This window comes from Mesoplodon densirostris, chromosome 4 (assembly GCF_025265405.1).
Source record: "Mesoplodon densirostris isolate mMesDen1 chromosome 4, mMesDen1 primary haplotype, whole genome shotgun sequence".
In the NCBI taxonomy this organism is placed as follows: Eukaryota; Metazoa; Chordata; class Mammalia; order Artiodactyla; family Ziphiidae; genus Mesoplodon; species Mesoplodon densirostris.
The window spans coordinates 78,866,060-78,880,469 of NC_082664.1; the positions used below are offsets into that span (position 1 = coordinate 78,866,060).

At 41.2% G+C, this 14,410-nt stretch overlaps 1 protein-coding gene across 1 annotated transcript in view; it reads right to left on the reverse strand.

The window, feature by feature from the left end:
• Nucleotides 1-14,410, reverse strand: part of RYR3 (ryanodine receptor 3) — a 371,986-nt gene that overhangs the window by 110,612 nt on the left and 246,964 nt on the right. The window contains exon 47 of the mRNA XM_060096078.1: nt 1,815-1,984. Within this exon, the coding sequence (XP_059952061.1) occupies nt 1,815-1,984 (170 nt within the window). The remainder of the gene's footprint in view (nt 1-1,814; nt 1,985-14,410) is intronic.

Below are 14,410 nucleotides of genomic sequence, written 5' to 3' on the forward strand. Positions count from 1 at the left end.
GGGTAAGACATCACTGAAGGGAACCTAACTCTGCATGGGGAAAAAGTGTACAAGGAACAGAAATCAAGGGCCTTCTCTTAAACTCTGCTGTAATCCTCATTCACAATTTTATCTCTTGCTCATTTACACAGGTTAGATTTAAGGAAGGCCCACTTAGTGACACTAACTATAGCCAAAGCATGCTTAACTACCATCTTTGAAAAGTGCAGAACTGCCAAAGAAACCTTGAGGTCCACAGAGATGAAATATTATCCTTATTTCCTGTCATGATCACAGCCATCGTATCTGTAACACATTTCCTTTAACTTATGATCTGATAAACTGTTTTCTTTGAATGGTACATATCTCTGGGTGTTTCTATTAATTATCAAAAGTTTGCCTTCTAGGAACTGCAGTAATCATATGGAAAGAAATAGCTAATCTTCCACATTTATCACTTTAAAAGACAGAGTTGTTAAAATGAGGAAGGAAGAGCTTTGATTCCCGTGGCTTAAAAGTTTTCAAAAGAGAATGCGTGAAAATATATGTGCTGAGGAGCTGAATACAACACTTCTTTTGTGGTAGGTGGTGTGTAGACAAGCATGTGATTTGAACGCCAAATTCTAGAATAGTATTTGCTGTCTATTTGATCTATAAACAAGTTGAATGCTTTGATCAGGAAACTTGGGAATGTCCCACAAGTTAAAAATATTTTAATATTTTAAATCAAGGAATTTATAGGAAACCTCAAAAAAATCGCTGTGGAAGCATTGTTTTAATTTTACAAAACGGCCATATGCCTCTAATGCCTTCATGGATATACCATTTCTTATCTCCATGCCACAGATAGGGACAGAGCTCCCATTCAGACTGGGGCTCATACTGCTTTCCATTTCTGGTGCCCCATCCATTTCTGTGTAACTCGTTCAAATGGAATCCACCCCAGTTAAGATATTGGTTAGCTGACCACCCATCACCAGAGCTCAGACCTCTATTGCTGTTGGACACCAGGTGGAGCCTTTGAGAAATTTTATGACTGATCAAGAAGATATGCCACTGGCTCTTTAAAAACAACCCTAAACTGGCCAAGATTTATTTGAAAACTTACGCTGATCTAATTGGCCTGTCCTCCTTGGACCCAGGACTTCTGGTACACTATCTCTCTGCTTCATCCTGACTTGGGGCATGTGGCATCTATGTGTTCTAACTCCTGAGGCCTCCTGTCTTGAGGTCTCTTGAAGTTGGATTACCCTACCCCACACTTGACTTCCAAACTTGGATTTGCACTTGGCCTCTTACACTGACCTTGTCATGCCGTGAGCTTCGGACTATCCTTCCTGATGGTCAGTGCACGTAACTTAAGGAGTGAGAGTATGAAGAGTATTTCCAGCCTATCATGCTGCCAGCCATCCTTTTTTATAAGTGACAGAGCCATAGTTCACATGTGAGGGAGATTTTGTCTCCCAGGGTACCTCTGGTGAATTGCTTTGGGGGGTGGTGTGCTACGGGTATGTAGCACCAGTAAGAGGCCCGGGATGCTGCTAAACATTCTGCGATGCACAGGATGCTCCTCACCCCCACCTCAAAGAGTGCTGAGCTTGGGAAGCCTTGCCCTAGAAGGAGCTAGATTGAATATCTGAGGTCCAGTTTACCTACATATAAGTCTCTGGACTAATAAATTCACATCTGCCATTTCTTGGTTCCTCTATTTTCTCACCCTTTAAAGCAAACTGTTAGTATGTAATCAGTGAGTAGATAGAAACTATTCACTTCTAATTCCAATGTTAATCATTTAAAATGATGGAAAAATCAATTTTCTGATTTTAACCACTTACTGTATCTAAAGAGGCAGAGGCTCTTAAGTCAGGTAAAAATCCAACTTCCAACAAGTGGAGCAGGAAAGTTTGATCCTTTATACCATACACACGGTCCAAGAACAGCACCATGGGTGCCTTGTGGTCGGGGCAGAAGTTGGCCGCCATATCTGGTTCGCTGATTGATCCATCTGAAAGACACACAGAGAGTGTCATTTCCCCTTTTCTAGCTCCACAGTCTCAAATGGAAGCCAGAGCTTGTCTGGCTATGGCTTGTTCTTCTGACAAGAAACAGGAATTTTAGAAACAATACAATGTTGTGCTAGAGTCAGCTTATACTGGCTTGGAAGAACTGACTGTTAAAATTTCAGGAATTTTGTGAGCCAGTTATTAGATATGCCCATTATTAAAAATTATGGAACTGCGGTCTGTGCTTCCAGTGAATGTTGTGGGAGCAAGTGTGGGCGACAAGTTAGTGGATGGCCCTGGCACCAGTAAGGGCACTGGCTGGGTTGCCTGGGCGAGCTGGAGCCTACCAGAAAGCTTAGATCCTGTGGCCAAGGGCACAGACCTTGGCGAAGTGGAGAGCGGCAGGCAGCCTGATGACAGTGACTGCCCGTGAGAACTCTTCATACAGATGAAGAATATCCAATAGCTGGAATGATGCAGTTTTGGAGGATCTAAACATGGTGATGACTTCTACTCCAACTTAGAGAGGCAGTTCTGTGGTGGACCATGACCCCAAGCTTCCTTGATGAGACCACTGCCTGGATAATCAGGGCACTTCCGGGTAAGATGGCGGAAGAGTAAGACGCGGAGATCACCTTCCTCCCCACAGATACACCAGAAATACAGCTACACGTGGAACAACTCCTACAGAACACCTACTGAACGCTGGCAGAAGACCCCAGACCTCCCAAAAGGCAAGAAACTCCCCACATACCTGGGTAGGGCAAAGCGGAGAGATTCCCGCACAGAGGAGCGGTGCCGAGCGGCACTCACCAGCCCGAGAGGCTTGTCTGCTCCCCCGCCGGGGAGAGCAGCGCTGGAGCTGAGGCTCGGGCTTCGGTCAGAGCGCAGCGAGAGGACTGGGGCTGGCGGCGAGAACTCAGCCTGAAGGGGGCTAATGTGCCACAGCTAGCCGGGAGGGAGTCGGGGAAAACTCTGGAGCTGCCGAAGAGGCAGGAGACTTTTTCTTCCCTCTTGGTTTCCTGGTGCGCGAGGAGAGGGGATTAAGAGCGCCGCGTAAAGGAGCTCCAGAGACGGGCGCGAGTCGCGGCTGAAAGCGCCGAGCCCAGAGACGGGCGTGGGACGCTGGGGCTGCTGCTGCCGCCGCCAAGAAGCTTGTGTGCGAGCACAGGTCACTGCCCACACCGCCCTTCCAGGAGCCTGTGCAGCCTGCCACTGCCGGGGTCCCGGGATCCAGGGACGGCTTCCCTGGGAGAACGCACGGCTCGCCTCGGGCTGGTGCAACGTCACGCCGACCTCTGCCGCTGCAGGCTCGCCCCGCACTCCGTGCCCCTCCCTCCCGCCCGGCCTGAGTGAGCCAGAGTCCCCGAAGAGGCTGCTCCTTTAACCCTGTCCTGTCTGAGCGAAGAACAGATGCCCTCCGGCGACCTACACGCAGAGGCGGGGCCAAATCCAAAGCTGAGACCCAGGAGCTGTGAGAACAAAGAAGAGAAAGGGAAACCTCTCCCAGCAGCCTCAGAAGCAGCGGATTAAAGCTCCACAATCAACTTCATGTACCCTGCATCTGTGGAATACATGAATAGACAACAAATCATCCCAAATTGAGTAGCCAGGAGTCAGTGCTGTGTCTCTGAGGTGGGAGAGCGAACTTCAGGACACTGGTCCACAAGAGACCTCCCAGCTCCACATAATATCAAACGGCGAAAATCTTCCAGAGATCTCCATCTCAACACCAGCACCCAGCTTCACTCAACGACCAGCAAGCTACAGTGCTGGACACCCTTTGCCAAACAACTAGCAAGACAGGAACACAACGCCACCCATTAGCAGAGAGGCTGCCTCAAATCATAAAAAGTCCGAAAACACCCCAAAACACACCACCAGACGTGGACCTGCCCACCAGAAAGACAAGATCCAGCCTCATCCACCAGAACACAGGCAGTAGTCCCCTCCACCAAGAAGCCTACACAACCCACTAAACCAACCTTAGCCACTGGGGACAGACACCAAAAACAACGGGAACTACGAACCTGCAGCCTGCAAAAAGGAGACCCCAAACACAGTAACATAAGCAAAATGAGAAGACAGAAAAACACACAGCAGGAGAAGGAGCAAGATAAAAACCCACCAGACCTAACAAATGAAGAGGTAATAGGCAGTCTATCTGAAAAAGAATTCAGAATAATGATGGTAAAGATGATCCAAAATCTTGGAAATAGAATAGACAAAATGCAAGAAACAGTTAACAAGGACCTAGAAGAACTAAAGACGAATCAAGCATCGATTAAAAACACAATAAATGAAATAAAAAATACTCTAGATGGGATCAATAGCAGAATAACTGAGGCAGAAGAACGGATAAGTGAGGTGGAAGATAAAATAGTGGAAATAACTGCTGCACAGCAAAATAAAGAAAAAAGAATGAAAAGAACAGAGGACAGTCTCAGAGACCTCTGGGACAACATTAAACGCACCAACATTCGAATTATAGGGGTTCCAGAAGAAGAAGAGAAAAAGAAAGGGACTGAGAAAATATTTGAAGAGATTATAGTTGAAAACTTCCCTAATATGGGAAAGGAAATAGTTAATCAAGTCCAGGAGGCACAGAGAGTCCCATACAGAATAAATCCAAGGAGAAATACACCAAGACACATATTAATCAAACTGTCAAAAATTAAACACAAAGAAATCATATTAAAAGCAGCAAGGCAAAAACAACAAATAACACACAAGGGAATCCCCATCAGGATAACAGCTGATCTCTCAGCAGAAACTCTACAAGCCAGAAGGGAGTGGCAGGACATACTTAAAGTGATGAAGGAGAAAAACCTGCAACCAAGATTACTCTACCCAGCAAGGATCTCATTCAGATTTGATGGAGAAATTAAAACGTTTACAGACAAGCAAAAGCTGAGAGAGTTCAGCACCACCAAACCGGCTTTACAACAAATGCTAAAGGAACTTCTCTAGGCAAGAAACACAACAGAAGGAAAAGAACTACAATAACGAAACCAAAACAATTGAGAAAATGGGAATAGGAACATACATATCAATAATTACCTTAAATGTAAATGGACTAAATGCTCCCACCAAAAGACACAGACTGGCTGAATGGATACAAAAACAAGACCCATATATATGCTGCCTACAAGAGACCCACTTCAGACCTAGAGACACATACAGACTGAAAGTAACGGGATGGAAAAAGATATTCCATGCAAATGGAAACCAAAAGAAAGCTGGAGTAGCAATTCTCATATCAGACAAAATAGACTTTAAAATAAAGACTACTAGAAGAGACAAAGAAGGACACAACATAATGATCAAGGGATCAATCCAAGAAGAAGATATAACAATTGTAAATATTTATGCACCAAACATAGGAGCACCTCAATACATAAGGGAAATATTAACAGCCATAAAAGGAGAAATCGACAGTAACACAATCATAGTAGGGGACTTTAACACCCCACTTTCACCAATGGACAGGTCATCCAAAATGAAAATAAATAAGGAAACACAAGCTTTAAATGATACATTAAACAAGATGGACTTAATTGATATTTATAGGACATTCCATCCAAAAACAACAGAATACACATTTTTCTCAAGTGCTCATGGAACATTCTCCAGGATAGATCATATCTTGGGTCACAAATCAAGCCTTGGTAAATTTCAGAAAATTGAAATTGTATCAAGTATCTTTTCCGACCACAATGCTGTGAGACTAGATATCAATTACAGGAAAAGAGCTGTAAAACATACAAACACATGGAGGCTAAACAATACACTACTTAATAACGAAGTGATCACTGAAGAAATCAAAGAGGAAATTAAAAAATACCTAGAAACAAATGACAATGGAGACACGACGACCCAAAACCTATGGGATGCAGCAAAAGCAGTTCTAAGAGGGAAGTTTATGGCAATACAATCCCACCTTAAGAAACAGGAAATATCTCGAATAAACAACCTAACCTTGCACCTAAAGCAATTAGAGAAAGAAGAACAAAAACATCCCAAAGTTAGCAGAAGGAAAGAAATCATAAAAATCAGATCAGAAATAAATGAAAAAGAAATGAAGGAAACGATAGCAAAGATCAATAAAACTAAAAGCTGGTTCTTTGAGAAGATAAACAAAATTGATAAACCATTAGCCAGACTCATCAAGAAAAAAAGGGAGAAGACTCAAATCAATAGAATTAGAAATGAAAAAGGAGAAGTAACAACTGACACTGCAGAAATACAAAAGATCATGAGAGATTACTATAAGCAACTCTATGCCAATAAAATGGACAACCTGGAAGAAATGGACAAATTCTTAGAAATGCACAACCTGCCAAGACTGAATCAGGAAGAAATAGAAAATATGAACAGACCAATCACAAGCACTGAAATTGAAACTGTGATTAAAAATCTTCCAACAAACAAAAGCCCAGGACCAGATGGCTTCACAGGCAAATTCTATCAAACATTTAGAGAAGAGCTAACACCTATCCTTCTCAAACTCTTCCAAAATATAGCAGAGGGAGGAACACTCCCAAACTCATTCTACGAGGCCACCATCACCTTGATACCAAAACCAGACAAGGATGTCACAAAGAAAGAAAACTACAGGCCAATATCACTGATGAACATAGATGCAAAAATCCTCAACAAAATTCTAGCAAACAGAATCCAACAGCACATTAAAAGGATCATACACCATGATCAAGTGGGGTTTATTCCAGGAATGCAAGGATTCTTCAATATACGCAAATCAATCAATGTGATACACCATATTAACAAACTGAAGGAGAAAAACCATATGATCATCTCAATAGATGCAGAGAAAGCTTTTGACAAAATTCAACACCCATTTATGATAAAAACCCTGCAGAAAGTAGGCATAGAGGGAACTTTCCTCAACATAATAAAGGCCATATATGACAAACCCACAGCCAACATTGTCCTCAATGGTGAAAAACTGAAACCATTTCCACTAAGATCAGGAACAAGACAAGGTTGCCCACTCTCACCACTCTTATTCAACATAGTTTTGGAAGTTTTAGCCACAGCAATCAGAGAAGAAAAGGAAATAAAAGGAATCCAAATGGGAAAAGAAGAAGTAAAGCTGTCACTGTTTGCAGATGACATGATACTATACATAGAGAATCCTAAAGATGCTACCAGAAAACTACTAGAGCTAATCAATGAATTTGGTAAAGTTGCAGGATACAAAATTAATGTACAGAAATCTCTGGCATTCCTATATACTAATGATGAAAAATCTGAAAGTGAAATCAAGGAAATACTCCCATTTACCATTGCAACAAAAAGAATAAAATATCTAGGAATAAACCTACCTAAGGAGACAAAAGACCTGTATGCAGAAAATTATAAGACACTGATGAAAGAAATTAAAGATGATACAAATAGATGGAGAGATGTACCATGTTCTTGGATTGGAAGAATCAACATTGTGAAAATGACTCTACTACCCAAAGCAATCTACAGATTCAATGCAATTCCTATCAAACTACCAATGGCATTTTTCACAGAATTAGAACAAAAAATTTCACAATTTGTATGGAAACACAAAAGACCCCGAATAGCCAAAGCAATCATGAGAACGAAAAACGGAGCTGGAGGAATCAGGCTCCCTGACTTCAGACTATACTACAAAGCTACAGTAATCAAGACAGTATGGTACTGGCACAAAAACAGAAAGATAGATCAATGGAACAGGATAGAAAGCCCAGAGATAAACCCACGGACATATGGTCACCTTATCTTTGATAAAGGAGGCAGGAATGTACAGTGGAGAAAGGACAGTCTCTTCAATAAGTGGTGCTGGGAAAACTGGACAGGGACATGTAAAAGTATGAGCTTATATCACTCCCTAACACCATACACAAAAATTAGCTCAAAATGGATTAAAGACCTAAATGTAAGGCCAGACACTATCAAACTCCTAGAGGAAAACATAGGCAGAACACTCTATGACATAAATCACAGCAAGATCCTTTTTGACCCACCTCCTAGAGAAATGGAAATAAAGACAAAAATAAACACATGGGACCTAATGAAACTTAAAAGCTTTTGCACAGCAAAGGAAACCATAAACAAGACGAAAAGACAACCCTCAGAATGGGAGAAAATATTTGCAAATGAAGCAACTGACAAAGGATTAATCTCCAAAATTTATAAGCAGCTCAATAGCCAAAAAACAAACAACCCAATCCATAAATGGGCAGAAGACCTAAATAGACATTTCTCCACAGAAGATATACAGACAGCCAACAAACACATGAAAGGATGCTCAACATCTTTACTCATTAGAGAAATGCAAATCAAAACTACAATGAGATATCATGTCACACCAGTCAGAATGGCCATCATCAAAAAATCTAGAAACAATAAATGCTGGAGAGGGTGTGGAAAAAAGGGAACACTCTTGCACTGCTGGTGGGAATGTGAATTGGTACAGCCACTATGGAGAACGGTATGGAGGTTCCTTAAAAAACTACAAATAGAAATACCATATGACCCAGCAATCCCACTACTGGGCATATACCCTGAGAAAACCATAATTCAAAAAGAGACATGTACCAAAATGTTCATAGCAGCCCTATTTACAATAGCCCGGAGATGGAAACAACCTAAGTGTCCATCATCGGATGAATGGATAAAGAAGATGTGGCACATATATACAATGGAATATTACTCAGCCATAAAAAGAAACGAAATTGAGCTATTTGTAATGAGGTGGATGGACCTAGAGTCTGTCATACAGAGTGAAGTAAGTCAGAAAGCGAAAGACAAATACTGTATGCTGACACATATATATGGAATTTAAGAAAAAAAAGTCATCAAGAACATAGGGGTAAGACAGGAATAAAGACACAGACCTACTAGAGCATGGACTTGAGGATATGGGGAGGGGGAAGGGTAAGCTGTGACAAAGTGAAAGAGCGGCATGGACATATATACACTGCCAAACGTAAGGTAGATAGCTAGTGGGAAGCAGCCGCATAGCACAGGGAGATCAGCTCGGTTCTTTGTGACCGCCTGGAGGGGTGGGATAGGGAGGGTGGGAGGGAGATGCAAAAGGGAGGGGATATGGGAACATATGTATATGTATAACTGATTAAATTTGTAAAATAAAAAAAAAATTAAAAAAAAATTATGATTTGCAATTAAGTATATTATATTTTAAAAGGTAACAAGCACTCAAAGATCACCACTTCCTAATTATTGTACTATAAACTATACTTGAGGTTATTTACATCTGTTGTATTTGTATGTTGGAAGCACAGTACAACAGGGTGCTCCGGGCATTCTCTGTCCAACTCCATGCTCAGTGGTGTCACATTGGGAGCTTGAAATTGGTGGGTAAATGCCAGGAATCAGGGCTTGATTTATTGCTTTGTTGAATGATGAAGAAAGTCAGGGAGAAAAATGTAAGGCAGATTAAATTGAAAAGTGTGCTTACAGCCATTGCAACATAAATAGAACAATACTGAGGAAATACTCTTTCAGTATTTAGAAACTATTATTTGATTTGGGTGAAATTTAGATCAGATCATCCAAGAATTCTAACCTTATTTTAACAGAGTAGTTCAAAGATAAAGTGGGGAAATATCATGAAGAAAATAAAAATTTCTTGACTTGGAGAAAAAAAAGTATCTTGAAAGAGGATAAAAAAGAAAGTCTTCCTCCTACTGTTTTGTTAACACCAAAAACTAGGAAAGAGAGCCCCTAAATGATCAAGCTAAAGTCATAGCGTATATAAATACTGTACTTCGTAAGGCACCCTGAGAACCGCAAACATTTAGCGCTATCCAGCCCAGAACCTAATGCAGCCCAGGCACCTGTGTAGGGCTCTGGGAGAGCATGGAGAGAAGACACCTTCTGGACAGGAGGCTGCCTGCTTCTCCTCCCCTGAGCACCAGGGGGCGCTGTTTGCGAACATCGGAGGCTGAATTAATCTCTCAGACACGTGGTGTTCTGAAGAACAGTATTTTTAAGGGATACTAATGAGTGTTTTGTGTTCAAAAAGTTTGGGAAACACTGAGTTCAACATTTATTTTCTTTGTCATATGTTTTCTCAGAGCCTTTATAACCTTAATGTGCTTCATTAAGTTATAAAATGTGACCTATTCAAGAATGATGTCCCCAAGATGGAGGGGGGTAGGAGACCCCAGCCTTGCCCACCGCCCCCCAAAGATCAACAATGAAACACCTATCCATGAACCAAACCAGTCTGGGAGAGCTCAGGGATCCATTTAAGAAACTTCAACAGAATGGGACAAAAACTGAGAGTAAGTGCACAAAAAGGGAAGGACGGGTAGCTTCATTTTGCCCGCATCACAGAGGCAAGAGTGAAACTCCTCAGCTGGAAACAGCTCCTTTGGCCAGAAAGCGAGAGTGTGGTGGGTGATCGGCTTCCCCAGCCTTCTGGGGCACTGCATGAAGGACTAGCTTTGGTTTCACCCTACCCAGAGACTGGCAAAGCTGAGGTGTCTAGAGATGGCTAGGAACAAGGAAGAAGGGCAGGGGCTACCAGTATCAGCCACACAGTAGGAGCCACTGTGGTTCCCAGTGACCTGCTTGCTGAGGACCCAGCAGCTTCTGCCACTGAAGAAACCAAAAGCCAGCACAGCCGCCACAAAATCCAGATTTCACTAGTTTTTCTCCCACAGGTTTTTGTGTTCACAGATGCCCAGTCACCTGACTCTCTCCCGCAACAGCCAGAACCCAAAATCTGCACTGGCAGCCAGCCCCAGCCTCTGTGGTTGTGCAAGTACAAGATGCCACCTAGACCCCTTCAGCTGAAGGGTTAGTCACTCCAGCTGTGCACCTGCACGCTGCCAGCCCAGCTCTCATCACTGGCCTCCACTGCTGTGCATGCACCCAGGTGAGACCCTCCAGGCACGGGAGTGCACGCTGATAGCCAGGGTCTCCGCAGGTGCTAGTGTACCCACGGTTGGCTCTGGTCTTTGCTGTTGGCCCCTGCCATTGCCACTACGTGTGTGCCTGCAGTTGGCCTCTGCCACTACACAGGCACCTGCAGCTGGTACCTGCAGCCAAGTGTATGTGTACCACTGGCTCTGGTCACCACCACTGCCTACCCTGGTCCCTAGCTACTAGAACCTAGAAGCACTGCTTAGGACCCCAACAGCCCTTGAAGCCACTGCGGACCCCAGGCAGCACTTGCCAAGCTCCATGCAGTTGTCAAGTGTTGTTGACCCCAGTGGCCTGAGTCAATAAGACATTATGCCCCCTCTGGACCTGAAGCTGCCACACACCCCCATACTTGGTGCCCTGTACCATTAGACCTTGGGTCACAGTACACTTTAATGAACCCCACCTGAAGGTGAAGCTCTTTCTTTACCAAAGTCAGTCCATAAAATCTGGAAGAGGTGACTGCTTCTTCAAAGGCACAGATACTTATGCGAGGCTACAGGAATCATGAAGAATAAGGGAAACATGACAGCACAAAAAGAACACAGTAAACTTCTAGTAACTGAACTCAAAGAAATGGAGATACATGAATTGCCTGTCAAAGAATTCAAAATAATTATTCTAAAGATGCTTAGAGTGCTACAAGAGAATCCAGATAAACAACTTAATATAGAGAAAACAATACAAGAACAAAATGATAAGTTCAACAGAGATAGAACAGAACATTAAAAACATAAAAAAGAACAGAAAAGAGATACTGGGGCTGAAGAATACAATGACTGAATAGAAAAATTCAATAGAGAGCTTCAATAGCACACTGGACCAAGCAGAAGAATTAGTAAACTCAGAGACAGATCATTTGAAATTACCCAGTAAGCAGAACAAAAAGAAAAAAGAATGTATAGGAATGAAGAAGGTCTTACAGGGCTTAAGGGACACCATTAAGAGAAACAGTTCAGAATCAGTGGAGTCCCAGGAGAAGAGAGGAAGAAAGAGGCAGAAAGCTTATTTAAAGAAATAATGGCTTAGAACTTCCCAAACCTGGGGAGATATTTGGACATCCAAGTTTATAAAGCTGATATGTCATCCCCAAATTTCAATCCCAAACCATCTTCTCTAAGACACAGTATAATAAAACTCTCTAAAGTCAGAGACAAAGATTTAAAATCAACAAGAGAAAAAAATTTCTTTCATGCAAGGGAACCCCCATTAGATTATCAGTGGATTTCTCAGCCAAAACCTTGCAGACCAGGAAAGAATGGAATGATATATTCGAAATGCTGAAAGAAGAAAACTGCCAACCAAGAATACTGTAACCAGCAAATTGTACTTCAGGAATGAAGGTGAGATAAATGCTTTCCCAAACAAATAAAAGTGGGGGGAATTCATCACCACCAGGCCTCACTTATAAGAAATGCTGAAAGGAGTTCTTCAAACTGAAATGAAAGGATACTAATTAATAACATGAAAAAATATGAAAAAATATCACACATTGTTAAAGCTAAGTATATAGTCAGATCCAGAATACCCTAATACTGTAAGGAAGGAAATAAGAAAGATCAGAGCAGAAATAAATGAACTGAGAATAGAAAACAAAAAAAATTATCAACAAAACTAATAGTTGACTTTTTGAAAAGATAAACAGAATTGACAAGCCTTTAACTAGACTTACCAAGAAAAAGAGAGAAGACTCAAATAAATAAAATTATAAATGAAAGAAGAGACATTACAACTGATAACACACAAATAGAAAGGATCAGAAGAGACTATTATGAACACTTATATGCCAACAAATTGGACAACCCAGAAGAAACTGAAAAATTCCAGAAACATAGGAGAAAACATAGTGGGTAAGCTCCTTGACAGGGTCTTGGCCATGATTTTTCTGGATATGACACCAAAAGCAAATATTGACAAGTGGGACTACATAAAACTAAAAAACTTCTGTATAACGAAAGAAACAATCAACAAAATGAGAAGACAACCTACAGAATATGAGAAAATATTTGCAAACCATATATCTAACAAGTAGTTAATTTACAAAATATATAAGGAACTATAAAAACTCAACAGCAAAAACAAAAACAAATAATCTGATTTAAAATGGGCAAAGGACCCAAATAGACATTTTTCCAAGACATGCAAATGGCTAACAAGTACCTGAAAAGATGCTCGACATCATTAACCATCAGGGAAATGCAAATCAAAACCACAATGAGATATCACCTCACATCTGTCGAATGGTTATTATAGAAAACAAAAACAAGAACAAAAAACCAAGGGATAACAAATGCTGGTGAGGATATGGAGAAAAGAGAATCTTTGTGTATTGTTGGTGGGGATATAAATTGGTGCAGCTAATATGGAAAACAGTGTTGAGGTTCCTCAAAAAAATTATAAATAGAACAACCAAATGATCCATCAATCCCACTTCTGGATATATAGCCAAAGGAAATGGAATCACTGTCTCAAGAGATATCTGCATCCTTATGTTCACTGCAACATTACTCACAATAGCCAAGATATAGAAATAAAATAGTCTAAGTGTCCATAGATAAATAAAGAAAATGTGGTATGTATACACATATATACAGACACACACAAACACACACAAAGGAATATTATTTAGCCATGAAAAGAAGGAAATCCTGCCATTTGCAACAACATGGATGGATCTTGAAGGTATAATGCTAAATGAAATAAGACAGAGAAAGACAAATATTGTATAATCTCACTTATATGTCAAATCTAAAATAATTGAACTCATAGAGACAGAGAGTACATTGATGGTTACCAGGTGTTGGGGGAAGTGAGAGAATGGAAGATGTTGGCCAAAGGGTACAAACTTTCAGTTATAAGATGAGTAAGTTTTGGGGATCTAATGTACAGCATGGTGACCATAGTTAATAATACTGTATTGTGAAAGTTACTATGAGAGTTACTATGTGAAAGTTACTATGAGAGTAGAACTTAAATGTTCTCACCGTAACAACAACGACAACAAATGGTAATTATGTGAGGTAAAGTATGCATGAACTAACCTTATTTTGGTAAACATTTTGTAATATCAAATCATAACATTGTACACCTTAAACTTATATAACATTATATGTCAGTTATATCTCAATAAGGATGGAAAAAATGTGATATATTCCATAGATTCCCCAAAGTGATTGACTGCCAACCCCTTGTTGACATGCACACCAATTAATATCTTTTATAAAAATGTGCCTTGGAACACTAGTTTTGGGAAACTCTATAACAAAATCATACTATCTTTTCAATTCTTCCGTCTGCTAAGAGGAAACTGCCTGGATAGCAGGTGGAGTGACATGGAGAACCTGTGTGCTTTTGGGAGAGTGTAAGTTTTGTGAAGTTAATAAGGACTGATGCCCAATGTCACATGTAGCACAGGGGGAAAACTCTTTATGATCCATGGCTGTGATGGACATAGTACTGTGGTGCAGGGGAGCCTGGCTCAG